Raw genomic sequence first — 24,240 nt, 5'->3', positions numbered from 1 at the left:
CCCATCACCAGCCTGTCCCCAGAGGCCATCCAGCTGCTCCAGCTCTGGCAAGGCTCAGAGGTGGACAGCGGTCCCTGCACAGACCAAGCCTGGTTCCTCCCTCCTGCCTGGAAGCTTCTGCAGGGGTGTCCAGGGCTTCCTCCTCCACAACCCCGACCCCGGGACCCCCGGGAGCCTCGGCCAGGCCTCCACCTGGGCTGCCAGGCCCCTGCTGGGTGGGCGTGGGTTTCCGGAGGGGGGTTGGTTAGTAAGCCGGCCCTGCCTTTTCTCCTAAGAGGGTCTCCCCCAGGGGTTTCTCTTAGAGGGGGTGCTGCTGCCCTCCAGGACAGCTCCCATGTGCTTCCTCCTCCCTCTCCTGCCCCTCCTGAGCCCCCTGCCCCTCTGGAAGCAGGGACTCAGCACGGTGGGGGGTGCAGATATAGCACAGGGGGTGGACCTCAGAAGAGAAGGCGGCGTTCCTGCTGGATGGCACAGAGCTGGGGTCTAGTGGAGAAAGGGATGCTGATGGGGAGGGCAAACGCCAAGGAGGCGGGGGTGGTGTGGGATGCTTTGGCGGTGGTCATGGCAGGGGGCTCAGACCCTAGGGGTCAGACATTTCAGGACCAGAGGAGGAGCCGGTGGGGGGTGACAGGGAGCAGCGGGCCTCGGACTGACCAGCGGTCACACAGCCGGACCGAGGCTGCATGTTGCTCTCGGGCGCTGCTCCCACCCCAGGCCAGAGGGCTGGTAAGAGGTGAGTAAGGGATCTGAGTGTCCAAGGAGCCCAGGGGCTTTGAGCAGGGGTGACACGTCAGGCTTGTGTTAGTGCCGCCACCCTCCCCCACCAGAGGATGCACTTGAGCAGACAGGGGCAAGAGGTGAGGGGCAGGGTCTGCCAAGGCCAACCTCTGGGCGTAAGGGGTCCCCCAGCTCGTTTGTCCTGTTGGTGGCTCTGAGGCAGAGTTCACATCCCACACTCAGAGCCTGGACAGGGTGTCCAGAACGGTGGGGGAGTAAGTAGGGAGAGTCCTTAGAGGACACTTTGTGCACAGCCCTGTTTACAGACAAGATGGTGGAGACCTAGGGAGTGATCAGGGTGAATCAGGCAGAGACCACGGTTAGAGCCCAGAGTGCCGATCACTGTCCCACTTTGTGATGAGGTGTCTCAGTTGTCATCATTCAGTCGCTCAGTCATGTCCAGCTCTCTGTGACTCCATGGACTGTAGCTCACCAGGCTCCTCTGTCCATGGGATTCTCCAGGCAAGAATACTGGAGTGGGTTGCCATTGCTTTCTCCAAGGGATCTTCCAGACCCAGGGATCAACTCCTCATGTCCTGCATTGGCTGGTGGATTCTTTACCACTAGGACCACTGGGGAAGCCCCAGGTGACTCAGTTTACCCACCTATAAAATGGGAGGGAACCCACTGATGTCAAGGCTAGGGCTGCATGGATGAAGTGGGAGGAAAGCAGGGGGAATGCTGATTGCCAGGCCAGGCCTTGGAGGGACTGGGCTCCCCTGACCAAGGCTTTGGGCTGAAGCTGTTTGCAGCTCTGGAGCCCAGCCGGGCCCCTGAGGCCCTGACCTCACTGGGCGGAGCCCCTGGAATGCCCCGTGTGTCCACATGCCCAGGACTCACCCCAGTTCCAGCCTGCTCAGAGACCATAGGGGCCCCCTGCTGCCAGCCTCAGGCAGGGACACTAGTCTACAGAGAACCGCCAGATGACCCCAGGGGGCCTAAAGGCTGGAGGGTAGCTGAGCTTCATCACTGTGTGCTCCAGGCCGGTCACTTAACCTCTGGACAATAGAGAAACCCGGTCTGACACCCTGGGTCATTTAGGGGCTCGAGGCCAGTTGCTTCAAACCTCTGCACCTGTGTGCCCCTCTGTGGAGTGGAGCGGCTCCCTCAGGGCTCCCACCTGCCCCACCCCAGCTTCCCCTGCTCTGGGTCTGCAGAGGCCAGGGGGCTGGTAGGGGCTGAGCACCATGCCGGTGGTGCTCCACACGCACCCCCCACTTTACAGACAGGGTCCCTGGGGCTCAGGAGGTAAGGTGACCTGCTCACCAGGTTCACAGACCCAGGGCTCTTAGCTCCTACCCAGCTGCAGCTTGCCTGGGCCCCCAGGACAGAGTTCAGCAGAAGGAGGGGTCCGATGGGGCTGGGGGACAACCTGGAGCCTGAAGTTGACTGCACACTTACCTGGCCTCCAGCAGCACCAGGAGCCTTTACAGAGGCCGCTCAGGGTCCCCAAGTCCCTCCTCCACACCCATGCCCTTGCTGTCCCCACCGCCCAACCATTACTCTCGGAAGGAAGTCCCTGGGCTGCAGAGCAGTTTGGGAAGCAGGGCGTCGGGGGCAGGCTGAGTCCTGAATGATGTAGATATGGGAATGTTCCTGGACGGAGGGACCTGGGTGAGCTGAGGCCTGGAGGCAGCAAAGTGCTGAGCATGGAACAGCAGCCAGTCTGGCGTGACCAGAGTCACTTGGGCTTAAAGGCAGAGCCTGAAGGCTGGGCACACAGACCAGGGCTCCCTTCCGAGGTGACTAGGGTCTGGGGAGGGGCCTCTTTTTTTTTGGCTGTTCTGGATCTTGGTTGCTGTGCAGATTTTCTCTAGTTGCAGGACAGGGGCTTCTCACTGCAGTGGCTTCTTTTGTTGTGGAGCACAGGCTCTAGGCACGGGGGCTTCAGTAGTGGTGGCACGCAGGCTCAGTAGGCGCAGTTCACGGGCTCTGGAGCACAGGCTCAGTAATTGTGGTGCATGGGCTTAGTTGCCCTGAGGCCTGTGGGATCTTCCCAGACCAGGGATAGAACCTATGTCTCCTCTACTTTCTAGAACCCGCCCCCTGCTCCCATTGCCTGGCCACTCCCATCTCTGATACTTGCCAGGGCCTGACCATGGGGAGGTCCCTTCACCTCCCTGTTCCTGGTCTGATGGAGCGGGGTAAGAGGGGTGGGGCTTGGAGAGACCTTCCTGCTCTTATATTCAACAGCTCTGGGCTTCTCAGCTTGGGCTGCACTGGCTCGCTGCCAGGGGTGGGGGCAGAGTGAGGGGCCACTGTTCCTAGAGCAGCTTGTCAGCGTCCCCACACTGGCTGGTCTCTGCTCCAGGAGAGGGGAGAGGGGGAGCCTGGGGAAGCAGGGGCCTGAGAGCCTGACTTCAGCAGGGCTGCTGGACCCCTAGCTGGGCCGGTGCTCTGGCCTCACGCAGACTGTGCCCCATGTGGCAGCTAACCCGTGGCCTTTGGAGCCTCTTGGCCCCACAGGCTGTGTTTTGGAGTATCTTCCTGACATGAAGCAGGTTTGGACACTTGGGGGTGGGGCCCCTGGTCTAGCCCCTGGGTCCTGCAGGACGGGGTCCTCCCTCCTTCTCCGGGCACCCACTGCACAGTGAAGGTGTGTGTGTATGGTCTGTAAGGCCTGTTCCAGCACTGATATTCTCAGGCTCACCCCAGAGCCCTGACTGTCCTGTGCTCCCCGGAGTCTGGGACGGCAGGACTGAGTCCAGTTCAGCCCCTGGGATCAAGCTCCAGCCTGAGACATGGTCCTGGATTCAGTTTCAACCCCATGGGGAGAGTTCAATAAGCAAGAGCGCCCCTCTGTTCCCCCAGCCTGGCCGGCGTAAGCCTGGTCTCTTCTCGGGGGCCCTGCCTAACAAGGAACAGAGCACAGGGACCCATTTTACACAGAAAGACGTGGGTCTGGAGACTGAGACACAGGGTCCTGTGCTCTGAGACCCACTCCTCCCCAAGGAAGCCCTCCAGGACTCTCCTTCTCCATCCCCAGGCAGGAGCCAAAATGAACAACAGGCTGCTCCCTGGTGGGTAGGGGGCGCTTAGGACTTTATTAACATCAGCAATGTCCCCTGCCCACCATTGTCTACAGCCAGGATGCCCGCCCCTGCTCAGGCCAGGCCCTGGTGGGTGAGGCGGTCTCCCCTTCCAAGGCCACTGGGCAGGCGCGTGGTGCTCTGGGTCCTGGGGTCGCCTTGGGCCTCTACACATGCTTCTTTCCCGTCCCCAGATTGACCTGTATGCGGGGGCCCTGTTCGTGCACATCTGCCTGGGCTGGAACTTCTACCTGTCCACGGTCATCATGCTCGCCATCACGGCCCTTTACACCATCGCAGGTGCAGCACCCGGGGACACACGGGAAACTGGAAGCTAGCCCGTGGGGGTTCGGGCACCTCCTCCTGTAGCCTGGGACCTGGCCGGTTTGAGCCAGGCACATGGGCCTCTGCAGCTGCTCAGCCGGCCTGGTTGCTGTGTCCACCTATGCCAGGGCAAGGGGCACGGGTGTGGGACAAGCTGTCCCTCCCAGAGCTCGGTGGCCTCCCCGTCCCTCCCCCGTTGAGGCCAGGCGCCTCCAGCTCTGTTGTCTCCACTTGCAGGGGGCCTGACTGCTGTCATCTACACAGACGCCCTGCAGACGCTCGTCATGGTGGCGGGGGCCGTGATCCTGACGATCAAAGGTGAGGGCCATGGGCCTATCTAGTAGCAGGCCCCCCATGTCGGCACTGGGGGTGGGTGTCCCCACGAGGCCAGGCTGTGGGGCCCTCAGCCCCCTGCCAGCCTCCCCTGAGTGGCAGAAGCCTGTTCCCCTCTCACCCCAGCTGCCCTGTGGCACTTCTGTCACCAGCTCAAGCTGGCTGGTGTTTGGCTGCAGAGCTGACGCAGGAAGCAGGGCCATCCATATCCACCCTGGCTCAGTTATGGGAGGTGGGGCTGTGGGTGGTATGCCCCCACACCACTGGGAGACCACATACTTGCCTGGACATCTGCCCCCACTGTTTGAAACCTTGTACAAGACCCCAAGAAGTGCTGTGGCAGGCAGGACAAAGGCAGGGTGGGAAGAAGGGATTCAGACCAGCATCTCCTGGTCTGGGAACAGGGAGGGGTAAGCTTGGGGGCTGTCCCGGGGGTAGTGAGCTCCCCAACCTGGGAAGCATGCAAGCAGAGCCAGGAAGAGCCCATAGAGGGCAAACAGAGGCCTTTACAGTCTCTTCCAGACTCAAACTCTAGAACCCTTGTTTAGTGTCTGTACCTTTGCTCTGAGCGCTCACCTCGGCCTGGTCTGGGCTCCGGGTGGGAATGACGCTGGGGGCTGTGGGGAGCTGGGCCTGGGGCTGCCTGGGCTTTGTGTACCTGCCTCCTCACAGACCAGGGGCCTGTGTCCCCGGAGCCCACTGCAGGAAAGCACCTGGGCAGCCAGGCGCAGTCTGGTTAGGGGTGGTAGGGCAGTGACCACAGACAAAGCAAAAGCCACAGGCTTCCCTGGTGCCTCAGCTGGTGAAGAATCCTCTTGCAATGCGGGAGACCTGGGTTCAATCCCTGGGTTGGGAAGATTCCCCTGGAAAAGGGAAAGGCTACCCACTCCAGTATTCTGGCCTGGAGAATTCCATGGACTGTACAGTCCATGGGGTCACAAAGAGTTGGGCACAACTGAGGGACTCTCACTTTTGGCCCAGACCCCAGGGCAGACAAAGAACAGGGAGTGGTGAACGTGATCTCGGCTCCGGCCAGCTGGCTGGCAGTGTGGCCTTGGTGGCTCTCCTGCCCTCTCGGGACCCTGTTTCCCGTCTCAGAGCCATACCCCCCTGCCCCCCAGCCACTCTCAGCTCCACCAAAGTCTCATCCTTCGGAAGCCCCTGGGTCAGGACATTAGCCCTTCCGACTACTGGGGAAAGTCCTCGAGTGCCAAGGAAAAGACGCGTCTGCGTCCTCGAGTCGACAGTGAGCCTGGTGGGGGGCCCCCTCCTGGCCGATGGGCATCCAGAGGCTTGCAGGACATGGGGTGCCCACGTGCAAAATGTTCCTTTAATATTATTACTTTAAATACAAATAAAATAGTCTTTTGAATTCACTTTTTTTTAAAAACCCTCTATCTCCATACCTTTCCAGACATTGGGAAAGGTAATGGGAAAAAGTTGAGTCTCCTGTATTTGTGAGACTCCTGAGTTACTTGTGAGATGAGGGCAGTGGGGCCAGGAGTCACAGCCACTGGCCGCTGACCATCACCATCCCACCCGCCCCTGTAGCTTTCGAGCAGATTGGCGGGTACGAGCAGCTGGCAGAGGCCTACGCCCAGGCCGTCCCATCCAGGACCATCTCCAATACCACGTGCCACGTGCCCCGGGCAGACGCCATGCATATGTTCCGAGACCCCTACACCGCGGACCTCCCGTGGACTGGGATGACCTTCGGCCTGACCATCATGGCCGCCTGGTACTGGTGCACTGACCAGGTGAGGGTCCATGTCGCCGCCCTCCCCCATTCCTGCCTTCCAGGGTGCCTGTGGAGGTGCAGGTGACCCAGGAACCCCTTCATGGTGAGCCCAGGCTGGGCAGAGGCCATGGACGGTGTGGGCCCGGGCACGGGGTGCTAGGGGTCCTTGTGGTCCCGGGGGGCATGGGCCCGCCGTTTAGAGTCAGATGGGGCCCACTGGCTGCCACCCGCCCTGGCCTTCAGGTGCTTTGACTGGGACAGTTTGGAGTACGGGATTCCAAAGGGGCTGGGGTGTTCCTCGGTGGCCCTGCTGTTGGCCAGGGCACTGGCATTTCGGGCCGGCCTTGGGCTCCCAGGACCCGGCAACATGCGGGGCCCTGGGCCGCTCTTGGCCTGCCAGTGCTGGGGGCTTGCCATAGCCGGGCCTGCTTTCCTGCTAGAGCTCTGGGCACCGTCGGCAGTGGGGCGGAACCGCGGGGGTCCCAGGGTCCTCAATGGCCGCGGGAAGCCGTCTTTCTCCCTGGTGCCTGAGGCAGGGGCTCCGTAGTGGTGAAACCGCTGGCCCTGGGGGAGACAGAGTGGACAGGTGAGACCCAGGGGCTGGAGCCAGCTCCATCCCTTTTCGAGGGCTCTGGCCTGCAGTGAGCATGCCTGGTTTTGCTCCCTGGCCCTGCCCCCAACAGCTGGGGCTCCTGGACACATTTCCTTCCCTCCTCTGTGCCTGTTTCCCCACACGTACTACGGGAGTGATCCTGCCCTTGTGGTCACATCAAGGCCAGTGCCTGCTCCTCCCCAAGCCCCTGCCTGCCTCCCCCATCTGTAAGGGGTCAGATGGGCCTCCACCTGGGCCTGGTGCCTGGGGGCGGGGTCCCCCTCCCAAGCTGGCACCAGGTGGCCTCAGGGGACCACGCTCCCTCCCTGGGCAGAAGCAGATGATGTCCTGCCTGCCTGAGGGCTGTGGGTACCTTCAGGCAGCACTCAGGTGGGAGGGGTCCTCAGGGGCACTGGCCCGACTGACCACTGTCCCTGATTCTGGACCACGGCACAAGGACCCCCACCCTGGGAGTGAGGCCACCTGGCTGGGAGTCAACCCAGCCAGTCATGGTGGAGTGAACGGGGACAGACTTCCTGGGAGGCGGGCCCAGCAGTCCCATCCACAGGACGGGACACTGAGGCCAGGGTGGGTGCCAGCCGGTGAGGGGCACTCTGCATCTCCCAAGTGTAGGTGTTCCATGTGCTCGCCAGGAGACCCTGCCTGGGTTGTAACTGTGGGACACAATCCAGGTGGGAAGGATCCTGGGCCTCAGTTTCCCCAGCTGTGATAAGTGACATGGTCACATGCTCGAAAGTCCCTGTAGGCTGTACCCACTGCAGGCGTCTGCCCAGCACCTGGGAGGACTGAGGCCCAGCCCTGGTGAGTGAGGGTCTGGACGAAAGGCCAGCAGTGGAGGGTGGGCAGGGGGTGCCGGGCAGCCCTGTGGACCAGTCGCAGCCCCTTCCTCACCAGGCACCTCTCATTCCCTCCCCGCTTAGCGTGGGCCTGGCATGGCCCTGCATCCAGGGACGGGACAGCACTCAGGAGATTCTCCCATGAAGGCCGAGTGAGTCAGCACACAGGCTGGCCTGGAGGTCAGGGCTGGATCGGCCTCCTTCCTGGATAAGAAGGTCACACGGGGAGGCAGAGGCACTGCTGACCCCATGGGGGTCCAGAGTGCCAGGAGCTTGGGGCCATGCCTGGCCTCAGCCCAACCTCCCTGTCCCCCTCCTGCTCAGGCTGGGTTTACCTAGGGAACCGCTGGGCCTCAGACCAGATCCCCAACCACGCAGGTACCCATCCACTGGGTCCTACTCAGCCCCTGATCCAGGCAGCCCTACGGTGTGGTCAGCACCACGTAGCAGCTGTGTGTGCTGGGGCCATGAATGCTTTTCACCTTCTTCAGACATTTCTGTGTCTCCCAGCTTGGCCACAGCGTGTAGGTGACACTCAGAACCCAACAAAACCAATGAAACAGGAGGAGGGGCCTGGCCAGGCACTGGGCTCCCCTCTGGAGGCTACCGTACCCTCCCACTGCAGCTGCTCGTCTGCACACAGACAGGAAGGGCCCTGGGCCTGCCCACTCTGGCGGTGCTGGAGCGCACTTGGTCCCCTGTCGTGGCTGTAGTTTCAGATGGACCGTCCCTCTTGGGCAGCAGCTGGGTCTGTCTGCAGAGGCCACAACCTCCAGGATCTGCTGCGGACCGGGCGCCATGTTGAGTGCACAGCCCCTGTCACCCTCGTTCCCATGAGCTCCTCTCTTGTCTCCATCTCACAGCGAGCATCTAAATGCTCCTGGGCCAGCACATGGGCCCTCTGTCAGGGTGACTCGCCGCCAGTCAGCCAGAACTGGGCTTGGCTGGCCACACGAGGCCTCATCCAGGATGTGCAGTAACCCTGAGGGTTGGGGGTCACATCCCACCTTGCAGGCGAGGACACAGCACTTCGGGGCAGTCCCGTGGCTGAGCAGGGAGAGGGAGCGGCCTCAGGCAGGGCCTCTATGGCAGCGGTGCTGATGCTGCTGGGGACGGGGCGGTGGTCCTGGCCTGGTCTGCAGGGGCACCACTTCTCCAGCTGTGGAGTGGGGCAACCATAACTGTCCCTCCCCAGTCCCGGGCCTGGCCACCGAGAGGGTATGGAGTGAAATCACAGAAGATGGCAGGGATTCAGGGAAACGCTCCTGTGAGGAGTGCAGCCCCAGCTCTTGTAATCACAGGACATCAAGGGGAGGGTCTACAGAGAACCACAGCTCACCCCCACTGCAGACAGGGAAACTGAGGCCCAAAGTGAGGAATGGAATGTCCCAAGTCAGAGCTGGTGGAGAGGAGGTGGAACCAGCCTGTCCTGCAGCCCCCGTGCTGCCAGCCTGGCACTGGCCATGTTTTAAGAAAAGCAAAGGCAGTTTATTCTGAACTGCAGCAGGGGAGGCGGCTCCCATACCTCACGTTTGGCAGAAATTCAAAGGCAAGCAGAGGAGGGGGAACCTCTGCAGAGGCACAGAGGGGAGGCTGGGGGGGGCGCCGACGGGAGGCCACCAGCCTGGGGACGCAGGAGGCAGAGACTGAAACGGGGCGCCTGTGAGAACTGTCAGGGTCGGAGGACGAGTTGGAGACAACAGTTAGAGAAGCTGCCAGTTATTAATTAGGTCCTGGTCACCTGGGGCTGATCGTTACAAAGTCACCGTGCAGCTTCCTGGGCGGGTGCTGGAAACAGCCATCTGCCTTCCTGCCTGGCTCTGAGAGACATCAGGGCAGTGGTTTCCCAGGCAGGCTGCTGCAGGTCGTGGATCAGAGTACTATAGTTTTTTTCTATTGGTCGAGCCACAAGGCTTGTGGGATCTTAGCTCCTCAGCCAGGGCCTGAACCCAGCGCTAACCACTGGACCACCAGGGAAGTCCCAAAGTTCTATTTCGGTATGCAGCTCAGCCACCGTCCATGCGCTGTTCAGTCTGAATGGGATGGGCTTCCACAGTTAGAATGTGTGAGTATGCCTCCAAGGACACACTTTCGCTTTTGGATCTTGAGGTGACTATAACAAGAAAATTGCACCGAAGCCTAAATTTTCAGGGATCACCATCTCTGATCCAGAGCTCCTTTATCGAGCAAGTTTACAATCTTCAGGGCATTTTCTGAGATGTTTAGAGGGACCTCTGAAGAAGCTCATGACAGTTTCTCTTAAGGGTGCCGAACCTAAATGGGCACCTAGAGGCACCTAGGATGGACATTTGCAATTTCTAGCCTTTAGAAAATCCACTTTCATCAAAGTGGATTTCATCAAAAGCCTAAAACAAAGGCTTGTGTCCATGCCTATGCACAACCCTGTGATTCTGCACTTGCTCCCCAGGATGGTAACTGTCCCCAAGCAGCAGACCAGTAGGCACCTAACTGCTAGGTGCTTAATACCTTCACACAAGCAAGAACCCGGGAAAAGATGGAGAAAGATCGTATCGAGGAAGCACCTGAGGTCCTTGGTGAAGAACAGGCTATAGGGGCTTCCCTGCTGGCCAGTGGTTAGGAATCCACCTGCCAACGCAGGAGACACAGGTTCAATCCCTGGTCCAGGAAGATCCCACATGCTGTGGAGCAACTAAGCCTGTGCCTGAGGCCCATGCGCCTAGAGCCTGTGCTCCGCAACAGGAGTAGCCCCCGTCTCGCTGCAACTAGAGAAAACTCAAGCGTAGCAATGAAGACCCAGCACAGCCAAAGATAAAAAAAAAAAAAGTCTGCAAGCCTCTATTTCCCACGTGCGTCCTTCCCGCCCCTTTGCTTTGATGTAAACGTAGGTAATTTTCTTCAGCTGATGAAAAGGTGCTGGAGGATGAGCCAGGGAGGGTGGAGTCGCCAAGTGAACCCAAGGAATGTTCTAGTGGATTCCATTGGCTGCACCCTTAGAGCTTTGTAAATTGCTCTGTCCCCGCCTGATTTAGCAGGAAAACATCTATTTTAGAGCTCACCCTGACTGGGACCCTGTAATTAATTGCTTCACCAACAGCCATGTCAGAGGCAACTGCTAGGAGCCACTTGTCAAAATTGTGTGTTTGGAAAATAAGTGAAAATCACAAAGAATTTCTACTTCTGAACTGCAGGAAGTGATTTAAACTGCAGAATAGCAACCGAAAAATACTTGCATTTAAAAGTTATAGACTGCACAGCTGGGAACATACTAAAAACCATGGAGTCGTATGCTTCACGTGGCTGAACTGTGTGTGAATCATATCTCGGTAACACTGTTTAAAGTCCCATGTTCTTAACAAGTAGAATCGTGGTGTCAGAACTGGAAGGATCTCAGATGCCATCAGTTCCGACTACCCCCTCCTATTCTGCAGATCTGGAAATTGAGGCCCAGATAGGCGTCGCCTGCGGCTGCATGAGAAGTTACCCTCATGTTGCAGCTTCTAGCTCCTTCCACAACTGACACACAAGCTTCCCCAAACCCAGGTCCTAAAGCTCCAGACCTCTGCCTGGGACACAAAACACAGCTGGAACCAGTGTCTACTCCTGACACGTGCATGAGCCTGCCGGCCTCTCGTGACAGCGCAGGAGGTGGCGGGAGGGTGTGGGGGGTGGTCCCTGACACCGCTCCATGGTCTTCTCCAGCCCTGACAACTGCCTGCCGGAGTGACAGGCCGGGCAGGACCAACACTCCTCTGCTCGACAGATGGGAAGACTGAGTCCTGGAGAGAACCTGGGCCCCAGATGCTCAGCCAGCCAGCAGGGGTGCTGTCAGGGGTCAGGGAGGGTGCATCCAGGGCTGACAGGTCAGCTTCCACCTCACGCACTCCCTGAGCCCCGCGGAGGCGGAATCCGGGGCAGCTGGGACTCACCCCCTCCCCTGCCCCCAGGTCATCGTGCAGCGGTCACTGTCCGCCCGGGACCTGAACCACGCCAAGGGGGGCTCCATCCTGGCCAGCTATCTCAAGATGCTGCCCATGGGCCTGATGGTCATGCCGGGCATGATCAGCCGCGTGCTGTTCCCAGGTACGACATGCTCCGGGGGTGGGGCTGCAGGACGCGGAGGGTGCCAGGAGGAGAGGTCAAGGACAGGCAAGATGTTTCCCGGCCTAGGGGAGCAGGGAGGGGCATGGTTCCTGGGCCACAGTCAAAGGGATCCACATGGAGGTAGCTGGATATGAGGTCCAGGCAAAGACCACCTACTGCTGTGTGACCTCGGGGTGTGAAGGAACACCTCTGTGCACCGCCATCCGCTCATCACAAACTCGGGAGCAGACCACTCGCGTGACCCTGCACACTTGTCACTTCTGGGCATGCTACATGTGTCTTCTTCTGGCTCCTGGTCCCTGGCTCAGGCTACCTCTGTGGAATGCTGGGTAGTGACCTGCCGCATGTGAGCCCTGCCTGGTTGCTACCACCCCCCACCATAAGATCTCCCCATAACACAGAAAGCCATCAGCACTGCGGATGCCCAGCAGGTGGCACCTGTGGGTGCCCAGTCCTGGGGGTGGGGCTCCCAGGACCCCGACCCACCTGTGCCTCCTGGTCCACAGGACGTGCGGCCTGCATCCTCCTCTGGGTGCCTGCCTCTTCTCTCTCCTGACCCTGGGCCCATGAGGAGTCACCCAGGGCTCCACCACAGGTCCCACGGGTCATATGGGGGGCGCTCAGCTGTCGGCGGGGTGCCTGGGCCGGCCCGTTGGCCACCTGCTCCGAGTGGCGCCTCCGGAGACAGGCCGAGCGATCCGTCACCTCAAAATACTCGTCTGACACGGAGGAGGAGGCCAGTGAGGCCCGCCGGGGGCCAGGGCCATGGTCAGAGCTGCCCGAGAGGCTGTCCTGGTCACTCAGGGTCACGTAGTCATCGTCGTCTTCCTCCTCCTCCCCGTCCAGCCCGTTGGGGACCACCTGTCCCTCGCCGTCGGGGTCATCCGGGGTCACAGGCAGTTGCCGCTGAAGCGCGGCGTGGCCTGGGCCCGCCGTCCTGGACAGCCCATGGTCCATCCCATTGTGGGGTGATTCCTCCTCTGGAGTCTCCAGGGCCCAGCCAGCACCACCGCCCTCCTGGGCGAGCAGGTCTGCCACTGGGACCGTCCGGGGCTTGGGCACAGGCGGCCGTGGCTGGGCGTCCCCCTGGGGGAGGCTGTTCTCGGCAGGGATGCCGTCCAGCGGGGCACTGGACTGGAGGGCGGGGCCGGGGTCCTGGCTCTGCCTCCACAGCTGAGTCCCCGCCTGGGATGTGTCTCGGATCTTGATACGGTTCATCTGACTGGGCTGGGGGTTCCAAATGTTGGGGTCGATGATGTTGATGTATCCCAGGATGTCGCTGCCAGGCTCGGGGTCGGGCTCCACCCACGTGGGCAGGTAGTCGAACATGTTGGCCCGCTCCAGGTTGAGCAGCCCTGGGTGCACGGGCAGGGGAGGCTCGGGGAGGTCTCCTGGGCGCTCAGCGAGGACTGCACCCCGCACCCCCGCAGGCTTTGCAGTGTCCTGCTTCTCAGACGATGACTTGGCAATCTCGTCGGCGCTCTTGGCCTTGACCAGTGCGTACTTGGGGTTGACGAGCTTCTTGGCCACAGTGCCCGAGGGTACCAGCGGGACCGAGGGGGGCAGGACAATGGGCTCGGGCTCAGGTTCCTTCTCCATGGGGATGTCCTTGAGGCAGACGCTGTGCGACATGAGATACAGCTCCTGGAACTGCCGGTCAAACATCTCTACCACCTGGCCCGACAGCACGGAGATCACGTTCCGATCCGTCCTGGCGGCCGACCACGTGAAGCTGCAACACAGGGACCTGGTCAGGTGTGGGGTCTGGGCCCTGGATGAGGGAGTCCTCCCCCACCCCAGTGCACCCAGAGGCCAGTGTCCGTCAGACTGCAGCCACAGAAGGGTTTCAGGAGAAGGGAGCAGAGGCAGAGGAGGGGGCTGGAGCCCCAGGGTCAGGCCTGGTGTGGGACCTCAGGCAGCCCCATACACCAAGCCCCTCCTGGAGGTGCAGCCTGGACAGGGTGTGTCGTCCAGCACGGTGACTTGTGCCACCATCAGTATCTGCTCGCCCACCCTGTGTGGCTGTGGGCACCTCCCAGCTCCCTGTCCCTGCTTGATGGACCCAGTAGAGCTGGGCCCTGCCAGCCTCATCCTGCCCCCACCCTTAAGCAGCTCTCAGAGTGACCGCCCTGTGAGCCCGGCCCACACTCCACCTCCGGGCTGCTGACACCTCGAGGCTGGAACAACAGTCTGGCGGAGGAAAGTGTCATTCTGCCTGCTTCTGAGACGGGCGGGTGGTGTGCAGGCGGGCCCAGTGCCACTCACACCTCAGCAGTTTGGGGACCAGTGAACCAGAATAACCAGGGTGTCATAGGCAGGCTTAAGGGCAGAAACCAGCTGGGAACTGGAGCCGCCTCTCCCCCAGCCCCCAGAATGCCAGAGTCACCTGTAAGAGCCACAAATGGCCCGGTCACCATCCACGAACATGAACTTCTGGGCCAGGGCACCCTTGAACTTGGTGGCCGACCGCGTGAAGAACTCGGTTCCTCCGCTGCTCCGCACCCTGAGATTCTGGGTTGGAGACAGGAGACGGAATTACACAACCCAGCACTGAGCACCCTACCTGGGCCTGGGGAGGATCCAGGCGAGCGTGGACAAGAAGGATAAGACAGAGGAAGGGCCTAGAGAAAGCGGTAGTGCATGCGTGGGTCCTGGCCAAGGTGGGTAGGGGAGATGGGTCCAGCCTGGGGAATGCTACTGCAGGTCTCCAGCAGGAGGGGGAGGTGGACACGTTTCAGGAAGGTCCAGCGGATGGCTGGGGGCTGTGTAGTGGGGTATGGGGCTGCCCTGAGAGACCTGGGTCCTGCACTCGGGCAGATCTGTGGCCTTCCCAGCATGGGTGACCGCCGTGCCCACCCCCTCACCCCACCCCCATCTCCCCGTCACCACGGTGTCCCTGTTCCCTGAGCCCTGCAGGCAGGGATCCTGGCAACCTCCCCCTCTTCCCACAGAGCCAACCCCCTGCCTGGGCATATCCCCCCTTGCTGGGCTGGCACAATCAGCTCAGGGGCCGGCCAGAGAGGTCCCAAGAGACCACGGAAGGGGAGCCAAGACCCAGAGGGAGTAGAGAGTCTCCCAGGAGTCAGAGGCAGACCTGGTCCAGCCCAGCCCCCTGTCAAGGCTAGATTCCTCCTGCCTTTCTCTGGGCGTCAGAGCCCTCCCTCTCTGTAAGTCTGTGGATGTGCTGGGATCCGGGGACGGGCTCCCCTCCCATCAGGAGAGCTTCCTGTTTGGAGGGAGGGGCAGGCATGAAAGCCCAGTGGTAGGGGGACCCCAGGGTGGGCAGGGCAGGCCTGGCTGAGACCTGGGGGTTGAGAGGATAACTGAGGGCACCCTGACGTGAAACCTCAGGGCAAGAGGCAGACGGGCTCAGGGGGGTCAAGCATCACCCAGCTCGTGACTGCCCCAGCTCCCACTCTGGAGGACTGAGCTCAGGAACTCCAATTCTAACACAAGCCCCAGGGACTCTGAGCCTGAAATCCTTTGCGTGCCCCAGTGACAGAGTTCTTACTCCCTCCCGGGGGGCCCTATTCACACCGGGGGTGCTGGCCTGTCACACCTTCTGCAACACCCCCATCTGTCACCCTCACCCAGTGACAGCTTACTAAGTCATTCACTGATCCCTGCCGAGGTCCCCAGCCCACAAAGGGGTGACCGAGACAACAAGTCCACACTGGAGAGAGGGGAGCAGACAGGTAATGACCCCGGCTGTGGGCAGCCTCCCGGGAAGGCTGGCGTCCAGGCTGATGTGTGACAGATGAGGAAGAGCTGGTCAGGGTGGGCAGAGGGTGCGGCACCCCAGACTCAGGACGACAAAGGCCTGACCGAGAACCGGGAGGACTTTGGGGGAGAAGGGTGGGCTATGGAACCTACAGAGTAGGGCCAGCCAGATCCTGATGAAAGACCCTGTGGGGCAGTAGGGAGCCACAGAGGAATGAGAGTAGGGAACAAGGGGCGGGGGGTTCATCCAGGAAGAATGCATGCATTCACAGGGCGCAAAGGCTGACAGTGGAGGGCAGGGTTCTGTGCCTGAAGGAGGGGGGCCTGAGTCCGGCTGGATGAAAGACCTGGAGGCTGTCTCCACTCCGGCCCTCGGCCCTGGGTACTCCACGTCTGTCCCTTCTGTGACGGGTCGCAGACCCCTTGCCTGGGGAGCCCCAGGGTAGGACCCACAGAGGTTGAGGGGCAGGTTCCAGGGATGCCCACCTGGCCGTATAGCCCAGCCCAGAAGGCAGATAAACCTCTGCTCCCAGGCTGGCTTCCCCCACTGCCTGTCTGCATACAACCAGCTCAGCAGGAAACTGGCCGCGGCCCAGGACAATTAGTGCCTGTGACTTTGTACCAAACACGAAACAGGCTCAGGGACCAGAAGTCTGAACAAAGCTCCTGGAGGCGGTGTGAGGCCTTCCCCTGTCACCTGTGCCTGACCGCAGCCCTGCTCCACAGCTTCTGTGGGTTCCTGGCCCAGAGCTTGGCACACTCAGGCTGCAGCTTCTCCTCGGCCTTCAAGGACTGAGGACTTGAAGGACTCCCCTCCCAGCCAGGACTCCCCTCCCACCAGTGTCTGCCCCCACCCTCCCCGAAGCTTATCCCATGAAGGGCTCAGAAGGTCACCACCTACAGCTCAGAGTGTCTCAATCCGTCGGGGAGGCAGGCCTCAGCTTCGCCCGATGCTTTGTATGACTCTAAGTGACTCTCTGACCCTCTCTGGGCCTTAGTTTCCCTGACTGCGTGATGGGGGCCTGGCCTACCACTCCAGGCCTGTCCAGCCCTGGGGCCCAGCAGCAGGCAGGGGCTTGTGGTGGCTCCCCGCCATGGCAGCACCTGGCTGTTTGGTCCTGGGTGGGGGTGGGTCCGGTCCCACCCCGTGGGGCCGGACCCAGATGAGGTAACGTCTCAGGAGCCAGAGCTTGGGCAAGCAGAAGTGGAGGATCCACAAAGCCGCATTGTCTCTGAGCCTGGGAAGCCCCTAGCAGAGCACACAGCAGGTGGGGGACACAAATGGGTTGCCCTGGCCCTGGGTGATCCCCGGATCCTCGGGAGCCTGTTTCCTGATATGTATGGGAGCAGTGATGGGCCAGAAGAGGAAGATGGCTGGGCAGAGCTTCATCCACTCCCAGGGTGCCACCGCCCCAAGGGTGGATGGACGGGGCAGGGTGTGCTGGGCACAAGGGCTCCACGGAGTCTCCTGTGTATACATGGGGCTGGTGGAAGGTGGGGGGACCAGCCCAGACCCCCCTTCCCTGAGCAAGTGGGTCACTCTTGAGCTCTGGTCAAACAGCCCCAGTCCTGGTGTAAAGGGATGCAAGCTGGCCTCCCCCTGCCTCAGTGTTCTCAGCTGTGAAACGGGCCTGTCCACCCCCTGCTTCAGGGCTGCTGTGAAGATTGAGTGCATCAGGGGAGGGGCTAGGTGCTCAGCGGCTGCTCCCTAAACTGAAGGGGACAAGGAGGGCTGTGTCATGCAACACGATGGGAGTGGCATCTCCCTTCTCTCTCCCTTCTACTCAGAGAGAAGGAGCGGGAGGGACACAGAGGAGTGGAAAACATCTGGAACGGTGTGGACTCGGGCCCAGGGAGGCAGGGATGCTTGGCCATACACAATGGTCAGGTGGCTTAGCAGACTGATTTGCCCAAGGCCTCCCAGTGGACAGGGTCCAGTCCCCAGGGACTGACGACAGCCCACACCTGCACCCTGGCGGCTCTTTCACCCTCTAGGCCCTGCTGGCACCTTCTGGGTTGGAGGAGGCATGGGGAGGTCCAGAGACCACGCTGAGCAGGGCTGATGGGTGACAGCAAGTTCAGGCCAGGTTGGGGACAGACAGCTGTGTCCCAGGTGCCTTCTTCTAAAGGGTCTGTTTTATGGGGCAGGGGGAACCAACACTCCCCCTGGCGTCCCCCAGGAATAGTGAAGCTGGGATGGGATGCACCCTTGGGGGCAGGGGACAGAGCAGGGGTGGGGCGCTCCTGGCTCCTCCCTGGGGCCAAGCCGATTGGCTTCGTGACATTCTGGGCCAGGCAGTTCTCTGTTGGGGGCTGTCCTGCGATCGCTGAGCAGCATCCTTGTCCGCCACCTGCAAGATGCAGGTACCGCAGTGCCCTCCGGGTCACGGCCAGCAAAAAGTGCCCTGAGTCCCCTGCAGAGCCAGGCCAGGGTCCGAGAAAGCAAGTCAGGAGAAGGGGAGGCCCAAGTACCAGAAGGGGGCGGGGACCAGCCTGTCCAGGAGGAGCTGGAATCCGTACATCCTCAGCTGGCACTTTCCCATGGCCACCCTGCGTGGGGTTCTTTTGTTCCTCAGAAATGGGTCTAGCCTTCGCCCGGGTGGCTGCTGGTTTTTCCAGTTCAGCTGCACAAAGCCAGCTAGCTTTTCCAAGCAGCCAGGCATCTCACAGCTCTGGTGCCATCCTAAGTGGTGACCTCGAGGCCTGGCTCCCTGGCCTGGGCACCCCTCAGCACCCAGAGTCACCCCAGATGTGCCCAGTCCTGGGCATGGGGTTAGAGGCTGGGGTCGTCTTCTCGAGGCCTGTTCCCATGTGTAGTGTGGGCACTTGTGCCCACGTCCCCTGGGCCTGGGGGAGTCAGGGCCCAGCTGAGCAGGCGGGCGGGGGTCTGGGGACAGCTGGGAGCCTCAGGCGGGGGAGGGGCTGGCGCCAACCCTCCCACCTCCTGGGAGTGGGCTGAGTCCAAGCAATACTGCAGCTGTTTTCAGACGGTGTTGTGTCAGCTCAGGGGTTCGGCTGGGGGGCTGCCCTGAGAGCTAGACGTGAGGGGTCACCAGCCAGACCACAGCTCAGAGGGGCGCGGGGAGCATCGTGGCACTCACACCAGAGCTGGGGCCACGGCTGCCCCAACTGCAGACAGGAAGGAAAGGAGTTCAGGACCCAGTACCCTGCCCTCACAGGCCTACCTAACTCTTCATGGAAGCCCTGCCAAATAAGTGACAATATTCCTAATTTTCAGGCAAAAAGGCTGAGGCCAGAGACCTTAGTGTCTCTGCCCAAGGTTACAGTGCTAGAGGGCAGAGCTGTGGCCCAGGCCTGGCCCCTGGCGTTGCCCTCAGACTGGCGCCCAGCACCGCCATGGTCGTGAGTATGACCCTAGCAGGGACAACCTGCACCCTGGGTCCCATGACCTGAGGGCAGGTCACTGCAGAGCTGGGCAGGGGCGGCAAGCCCAAGGGCGGGCCCCGGGATTACCGGCAAAGGAAGTGCTCCTGGGACAGGTCTGGGCCCAGCCAGCCTGCGGGCAGGGAGGCAGGCTCTCGACAAGGTGACACTTGGCCAGGGCTGGGCCAACAGGAGCCTCTGGCTACCTGCCCAGGCTGGGAGGGGGTGGACTCAGAGGCGAGAACAAGGCGGCCAGGGTCACACATTCCTTCCAGTGAAAATACCTGGTGGACCCACAGTGTCTAGCTCCAGAGTGTGTCATCCTGTGGACCCGCCATCTTCTGCAGAGCAGGGAGGGGTGAGCGGGGCAGGCTGGGCCACGCTCTGGGCTGGGGCCTCGTTCCCAGCCTCCTGCCCTCAGCTCAGGGCCCGGGGTTTGTAACTCCTGTTGCTGCTGCAGCCATGTGCTTACCCGTCGCTCAGAGCAACTTCAGAGCCATCATTCATCTGCTTTCACCCTCAAACCACCCAACGAGGTATCCTGGTGGCCACGGAGCCCTGGAGGCTCAGGAAGGTGGGCCTCGCACCAGAAGGGGGGCAGCCGCATGGCCAATACCAGGGTGACCGCCTGCCAGGTGCAGCCTCAGTCCAGGACACTGGGCACCAAGGGTATATGGCCCTGTCTGCGCCGACCTCCCATCACTGGCTTTTAAGTTCAGCTCCAACTTGGTAGAACGCCTCTGGGCAAGTCACAGGTTCCCTCTGGCCTCAGTTTCCCTGAGCGTCCTGGGAAGCCTGGTCTGGATGGCCTGCCCCACTTGCCCACTTCTGGGAGCTCCGGGCACTTCCAGGAACCTGCATCAGGGTTTCCCTGCCGGAAGAGCAGGGGCACTGGAGCCTCTGCACAGACTAGCCTCCTCCCTGTTTCTTCATCTGTACGTGGAGTGGGGGACTCAGAAGGTAGACAGCTGTGATGTATTCAGGGTCCCTGCCAGGCACGGGGCAGGGGTGCAGCAGGAGGGGGCTGGTTGGCCTCTGAGCACAGGAGTGGGCTGGACGAGAGCCCTGAGGCTCTGTGATCCCCTGCCCACAGGACAAGGCCCCTGCGGTCACCTTTCAGAAGCTACCTCCTCCACACCCTGGACCTCCCAGCCTGAGCTGTCCACCCTGGGAATTGGCACTCAGTACTAATTACACGGCAGGCACCACAGCGGGCCAGCCCACCAGCGAGACCACATAAAAATGTCCCAACAGCCAGAGACTCGCACTGCCGGGAGAGCTCACACCCACTTGAAAGGACTCAGCTGGGACGGGGGTCACTGGACAAAGCCAACTAATTATGGGCGCTGGAACCCAGCCCCTTGTTAAGAGGGCTGGCATTGCCCAAGGCATTCTGACCCATTGGAAGCTATGCTCAGCCAGAGGGCTCGTGCTGGCCCTGCGCCTATGCCTTGCTCACTGGCAGGGGTGACACCTGGCAGTGCCCACATCCCCAGTTGGTAACGTGGAACAGCCACCCCTCCTGCCGGCTGCCAAGAGGGGGGCCTAGTAACCATATCAAGGGCCCAGGACAAGAGCTGTGACAGGATCCGCTGTCGTTGGTCTATACTCTGGGGAGTAAGCTGCACACAGGTGCCAAGCAATGGCTCCCTCCACCCCCAAAGTGTTCTTCGCTAAGTGATGTCTGACTCTTATGACCCCATTGAATATAATCTGTCAGGCTCCTCTGTCCATGAGATTCTCCAGGGAAAAATACTGGAGTGGGTTGCCATTCCCTTCTCCAGGGGATCTTCCTGACCCAGGGATTGAACCTGGGTGTCCCACATTGCAGGCAAATTCTTTACCATCTGAATCACCAGGAAGGCCTCAAGTAAGGCACCAGATGCCAGGGTGTCTGAGCAGAAGAGCCCAGCCACACGGGCCATTGACCGCTGCACTGGACCACTGAGCCCAGAGAGGGGAGGTCACGTGCTCCAGGCCACACACAGCAAAGCAGTGCTGGGAACCCAGGCCCAACCTGAGAATTCCGTCTCCATCTCCGGTGTCACTCCCTGGAAGGCCCTTTCTATTCCACTGGCTCCTCAAGTCTGTTTCAACTCTGCAGCCTCCAAGGGAGCCCTCCCTGACCTCAACCCAAGGAAGCTTCCTCTGTTGGGTCCTAAAGACTATGGGTGGATGTGATGTGGAGACAGACTTGGGCTTAGGACTTCCTGAGTTGAAGTTCTCCAGCTGGCGTGTGAGCTGCCAGAGCCAAGGGGTGAGCACCCTGTCACTGGAGGTGAGCAAGCAGAGACAGACAACCACTGCGGCATGGGCTGCTTTGAGACACTGGTGAAGGAGCACCTCACGTGGGCTTTGACAGGTAGTGTCCTGTCCCCAGGGCACCGAAGCAGAGGCCACGTGACCACTTGGTGGGCGGCCCTAGACACTGAACTCTACATGCTCAGCCCCAACCCACATGGCAGGTACTCCAAGAATTTGTCAATGAACTGAAAGACTGGCCAGTTCACCTTTAGGTGCCCCAGATGCATGCGGGCCCGCTCACACATGTGCAGGAAGTATTTGACATTGCTCTCGTCCACAATGATGTACACGGCCACCTTCCTTTTGAAGCCAGCATCCAACAGGTCCTTGAAGATGTCCACGTCGGTGAACATGTCCATGACCACAGCAATCACCTGCGAAGAGGAACGGAGACCGTCAGGCCACGCAGCCAGGAGGACAGGTGCCTCCATGCCCACCACCCTCTCCCACACCTGCCCACTCTGGCTCTGCTCCCTGCGGCCCTGGCTCTCCTGGCCCTGAGGCTGCAGGCAAGGACCGACACTCAGGGTGCAAGATGCCCAGTGGGTGGCACAGGCTGGACTCTCTCTCTGGACAGCAGGGGATGGAGGCAGGCCCAGTCCACAGGCCTGCCTTTTCCAGAACACAAGACCACAGAAAACCAAGCCCAGTGACTGGGAGGTGAGGAATGTGGAGGGAAGGGGAAGGTGCTGAGGAGCCCAGAGGAGCTGACTCAAGGCCCCGCAGTGGGAAGGGGGCAAGTTCTGGGGTTCAAGCCCTGGCCGCCCCCACAAAACTGGGTGGCCCTCCCTGCTCCCGGGGCTCAGAGCCCGGTCCTGTTTCCCCTCCTGGGCTGCTTTCCCAAGGCGGGCAGGCCACGCCACGCCTTCCACCCGCCACCTCAGGAAGCTGAGATGAGCCAGACATGTCAGCACCAGGGAGGAAGGCGGGGGCTGCGGCCGCCCACCGGTCATCGGTCCCTGGACAGGCTCCCTCGCCGCCACCTCTCCAGTCTGGTTTGGACGGAGTCCAGAGTACATGTGCTCTTCCTGTCCTCTGACCACATCTGTGCCACAGCAGCAGACCTCAGCCTCGGGACTGGCTCTGGGTGGAACCGAGAGGTCAGAGTGCGCCCAGCCCAGTCCAGCTGAGACACGCCCAGGCCTGGCGTGCAGGGGCCCTGGTAGTGCAGGGCCAGGGAGTGGGGTGGTCAGCAGGTGCCAGGCCTGGCAGGGCTCAGTGGTCAGCAGGCTCTGGCACTCAGTCTCTCTCCTTTGCCCTCCCTGCCCCACTGGGCAGCAAGGGGAACACAGCAGACCAGGGTCCAGTGCTGCTGAGCCCTCTCACTCACTAAGGCCAGTGCCATGGCTCCATCCTGGGTCTGAGAGCCCCCTAGAAGAGTCTTCCATCGAAAGGCGGGCAGGGTTGTGCACTGGGCCGCACGGTGAGCTGGGCACAGACAGGCTCAAAGCAACCAGGCCCAGGAGAGCCAGAGTTCCCCCACCCCTGCCAGGAGGCCACCTGGCAGGTGGCCCAGGGCCTGCCCGCACACTCCTATGAGCTCACGCGCCCCTGCAGGCCCAGCAGGGCTCCTCCTGGGCCCCAGGCCCCTGCTGACGCTGGTCACACGTCTGTACCAGAGCCAGTACTGCTGGGGGCCCCTCCCTGCCCTGCCCTCTCTGAACAGACACGCAGCCTCCTCACATGGCCCCAGCCAGGGCTCCTGGGGAACCACAACTCACTGTCTGAGTCCCTCAGGGGTGTTTCAGGCAAGCCCGGGGAGCAGAAATAGTCTGTACAGGGCTGGGGGGCCACGGGGCAGTGGCAGCACCAGCTGAGGGACATGATCTCTGACCCCAAATAGGCTGGGGTCTTGAGAGGAAGTGAGCGCCCCATCCCTGGATGTATGCAAAGGCCGAGACTGCTTGAGGGGGTGGACAAGAGGACAGATGGGATGCGGCATCAGAGCTGGTGGGCTCAGCACACCCTTGGGCTCCACCAAGGAACCCAGGGACCCAGAGTGGGGTAGGGGTGGCAGCAGGGACCCTCTTGCCTGGACATCCTCCCCACCCCCCGCCCCATGGTGACTCCAGCCCTTCTGCAGGCATGGCCTCACATGCCAGCCTGGCGAGGGCTCCGCTAACACACTGCTCCTGGAGCAGGCCTAGGTCCAGGCTCCGCCAACAACGCCAGAAGGGGATGTGCCCTGGGCCCGGGCTGGGGGACATGACATGACCCAGCAGGACCCACCCCACATGTGCCTTCTCCGCGACACCCGGGCAGGTGGGTGCCCGGTCTAGGCCGCCAGCTGTTGGGCTGGGTCTGCTGGGGCCTGCCCCTCTCTCCCCAGTGGAGCCCCACGGGGTCCCAGGCATTGGGCTCAGTGCCAGGGGTCAAAGAAGGGCTTGTACAGGTGCCAGCGGAGCTGGAGAGGGGTCTTGGTGCTCGGGAGGGTGGGGTCTGAGGCTTGTCCATGGGGCCCACCACCTTTCTTAGAGGCCTGGAGACCTGAGTGCTCGTCTCTAGGGTCAGAGACTGCAGATGAGAACCCGGGGCCCTGTGCCCCACCCAAAGCAACTTCTGCCTGACAATCGCTACCTCGTCCAGTCCTCAGACATGCTGTGAGGTGCGGATCATTGCCCCCATTCTACAGACGAGGACACTGAGGTACAGAGCCACTCGTTCACTTGCCTAACGACCTGCTCAGGTGGCATGGCAGGAAGAGAGATGGAGCTCTGGACCCCAGCCTGCCGTCCGGGATGGGTGAGCTGCAGCCTCTCTGGGTCTCAGTTTCTTCATCTGTGAAATGGGGATGATGATGCCCAAGGCTGTGCCTGCTGAGCAACCCCAAGTTCCTATGCCTGGTCTGGGTGCCCCACACAGCCCATCCAGGCAGGCCGCAGCCTCTCGCTGTGTCCACGGGTTCTGAGAGGCAGCTCTGACCACTGCTGCCCCACCTCCCTCTGCGCCACCAGCTTGGGGCTCCTATCTCACAAGCTGACTCTCAGCCTGAGGCTTCTGGCACCCCCGCTGCTGCTCATGAGACCCCACCCCCGTGACCACAGAACCCCTCCTGGGGCAGAGGTGCACTGTGGGCAGGGGAGGGTGGGGGAGAAGGGG

At 61.4% G+C, this 24,240-nt stretch overlaps 2 protein-coding genes across 5 annotated transcripts in view; one reads left to right on the top strand and one right to left on the bottom strand.

The window, feature by feature from the left end:
* The window catches only part of SLC5A10 (solute carrier family 5 member 10), a 54,957-nt gene that overhangs the window by 5,258 nt on the left and 25,459 nt on the right, over window positions 1-24,240 (top strand). For 2 of the 4 annotated variants that reach the window (XM_070389608.1, XM_070389605.1), the window contains exons 6-9: window positions 4,001-4,106; window positions 4,368-4,448; window positions 6,015-6,220; window positions 11,577-11,712. In XM_070389608.1, the coding sequence (XP_070245709.1) occupies window positions 4,001-4,106; window positions 4,368-4,448; window positions 6,015-6,220; window positions 11,577-11,712 (529 nt within the window). Of the gene's footprint in view, window positions 1-4,000; window positions 4,107-4,367; window positions 4,449-6,014; window positions 6,221-11,576; window positions 11,713-14,456; window positions 14,465-21,464; window positions 21,483-24,240 lie in introns of all 4 variants that reach the window. The other 2 variants (XM_070389606.1, XM_070389607.1) reach the window with 2 other exon arrangements.
* FAM83G (family with sequence similarity 83 member G) overlaps window positions 6,214-24,240 on the bottom strand; it is a 28,642-nt gene continuing 10,615 nt past the window's right edge. Inside the window, exons 3-6 of the mRNA XM_070389604.1 lie at window positions 21,348-21,515; window positions 14,120-14,244; window positions 12,220-13,465; window positions 6,214-6,765 (exon numbers count right to left, since the gene is read on the bottom strand). Of these exons, the coding sequence (XP_070245705.1) occupies window positions 6,358-6,765; window positions 12,220-13,465; window positions 14,120-14,244; window positions 21,348-21,515 (1,947 nt within the window). The 3' untranslated portion in view covers window positions 6,214-6,357. The remainder of the gene's footprint in view (window positions 6,766-12,219; window positions 13,466-14,119; window positions 14,245-21,347; window positions 21,516-24,240) is intronic.

The sequence above is a fragment of the Bos mutus genome, chromosome 19 (assembly GCF_027580195.1).
Source record: "Bos mutus isolate GX-2022 chromosome 19, NWIPB_WYAK_1.1, whole genome shotgun sequence".
Taxonomy (NCBI): domain Eukaryota; kingdom Metazoa; phylum Chordata; class Mammalia; order Artiodactyla; family Bovidae; genus Bos; species Bos mutus.
Note: the sequence above shows the minus strand (reverse complement) of the source record. Positions and strands in the feature narration are given on the sequence as shown.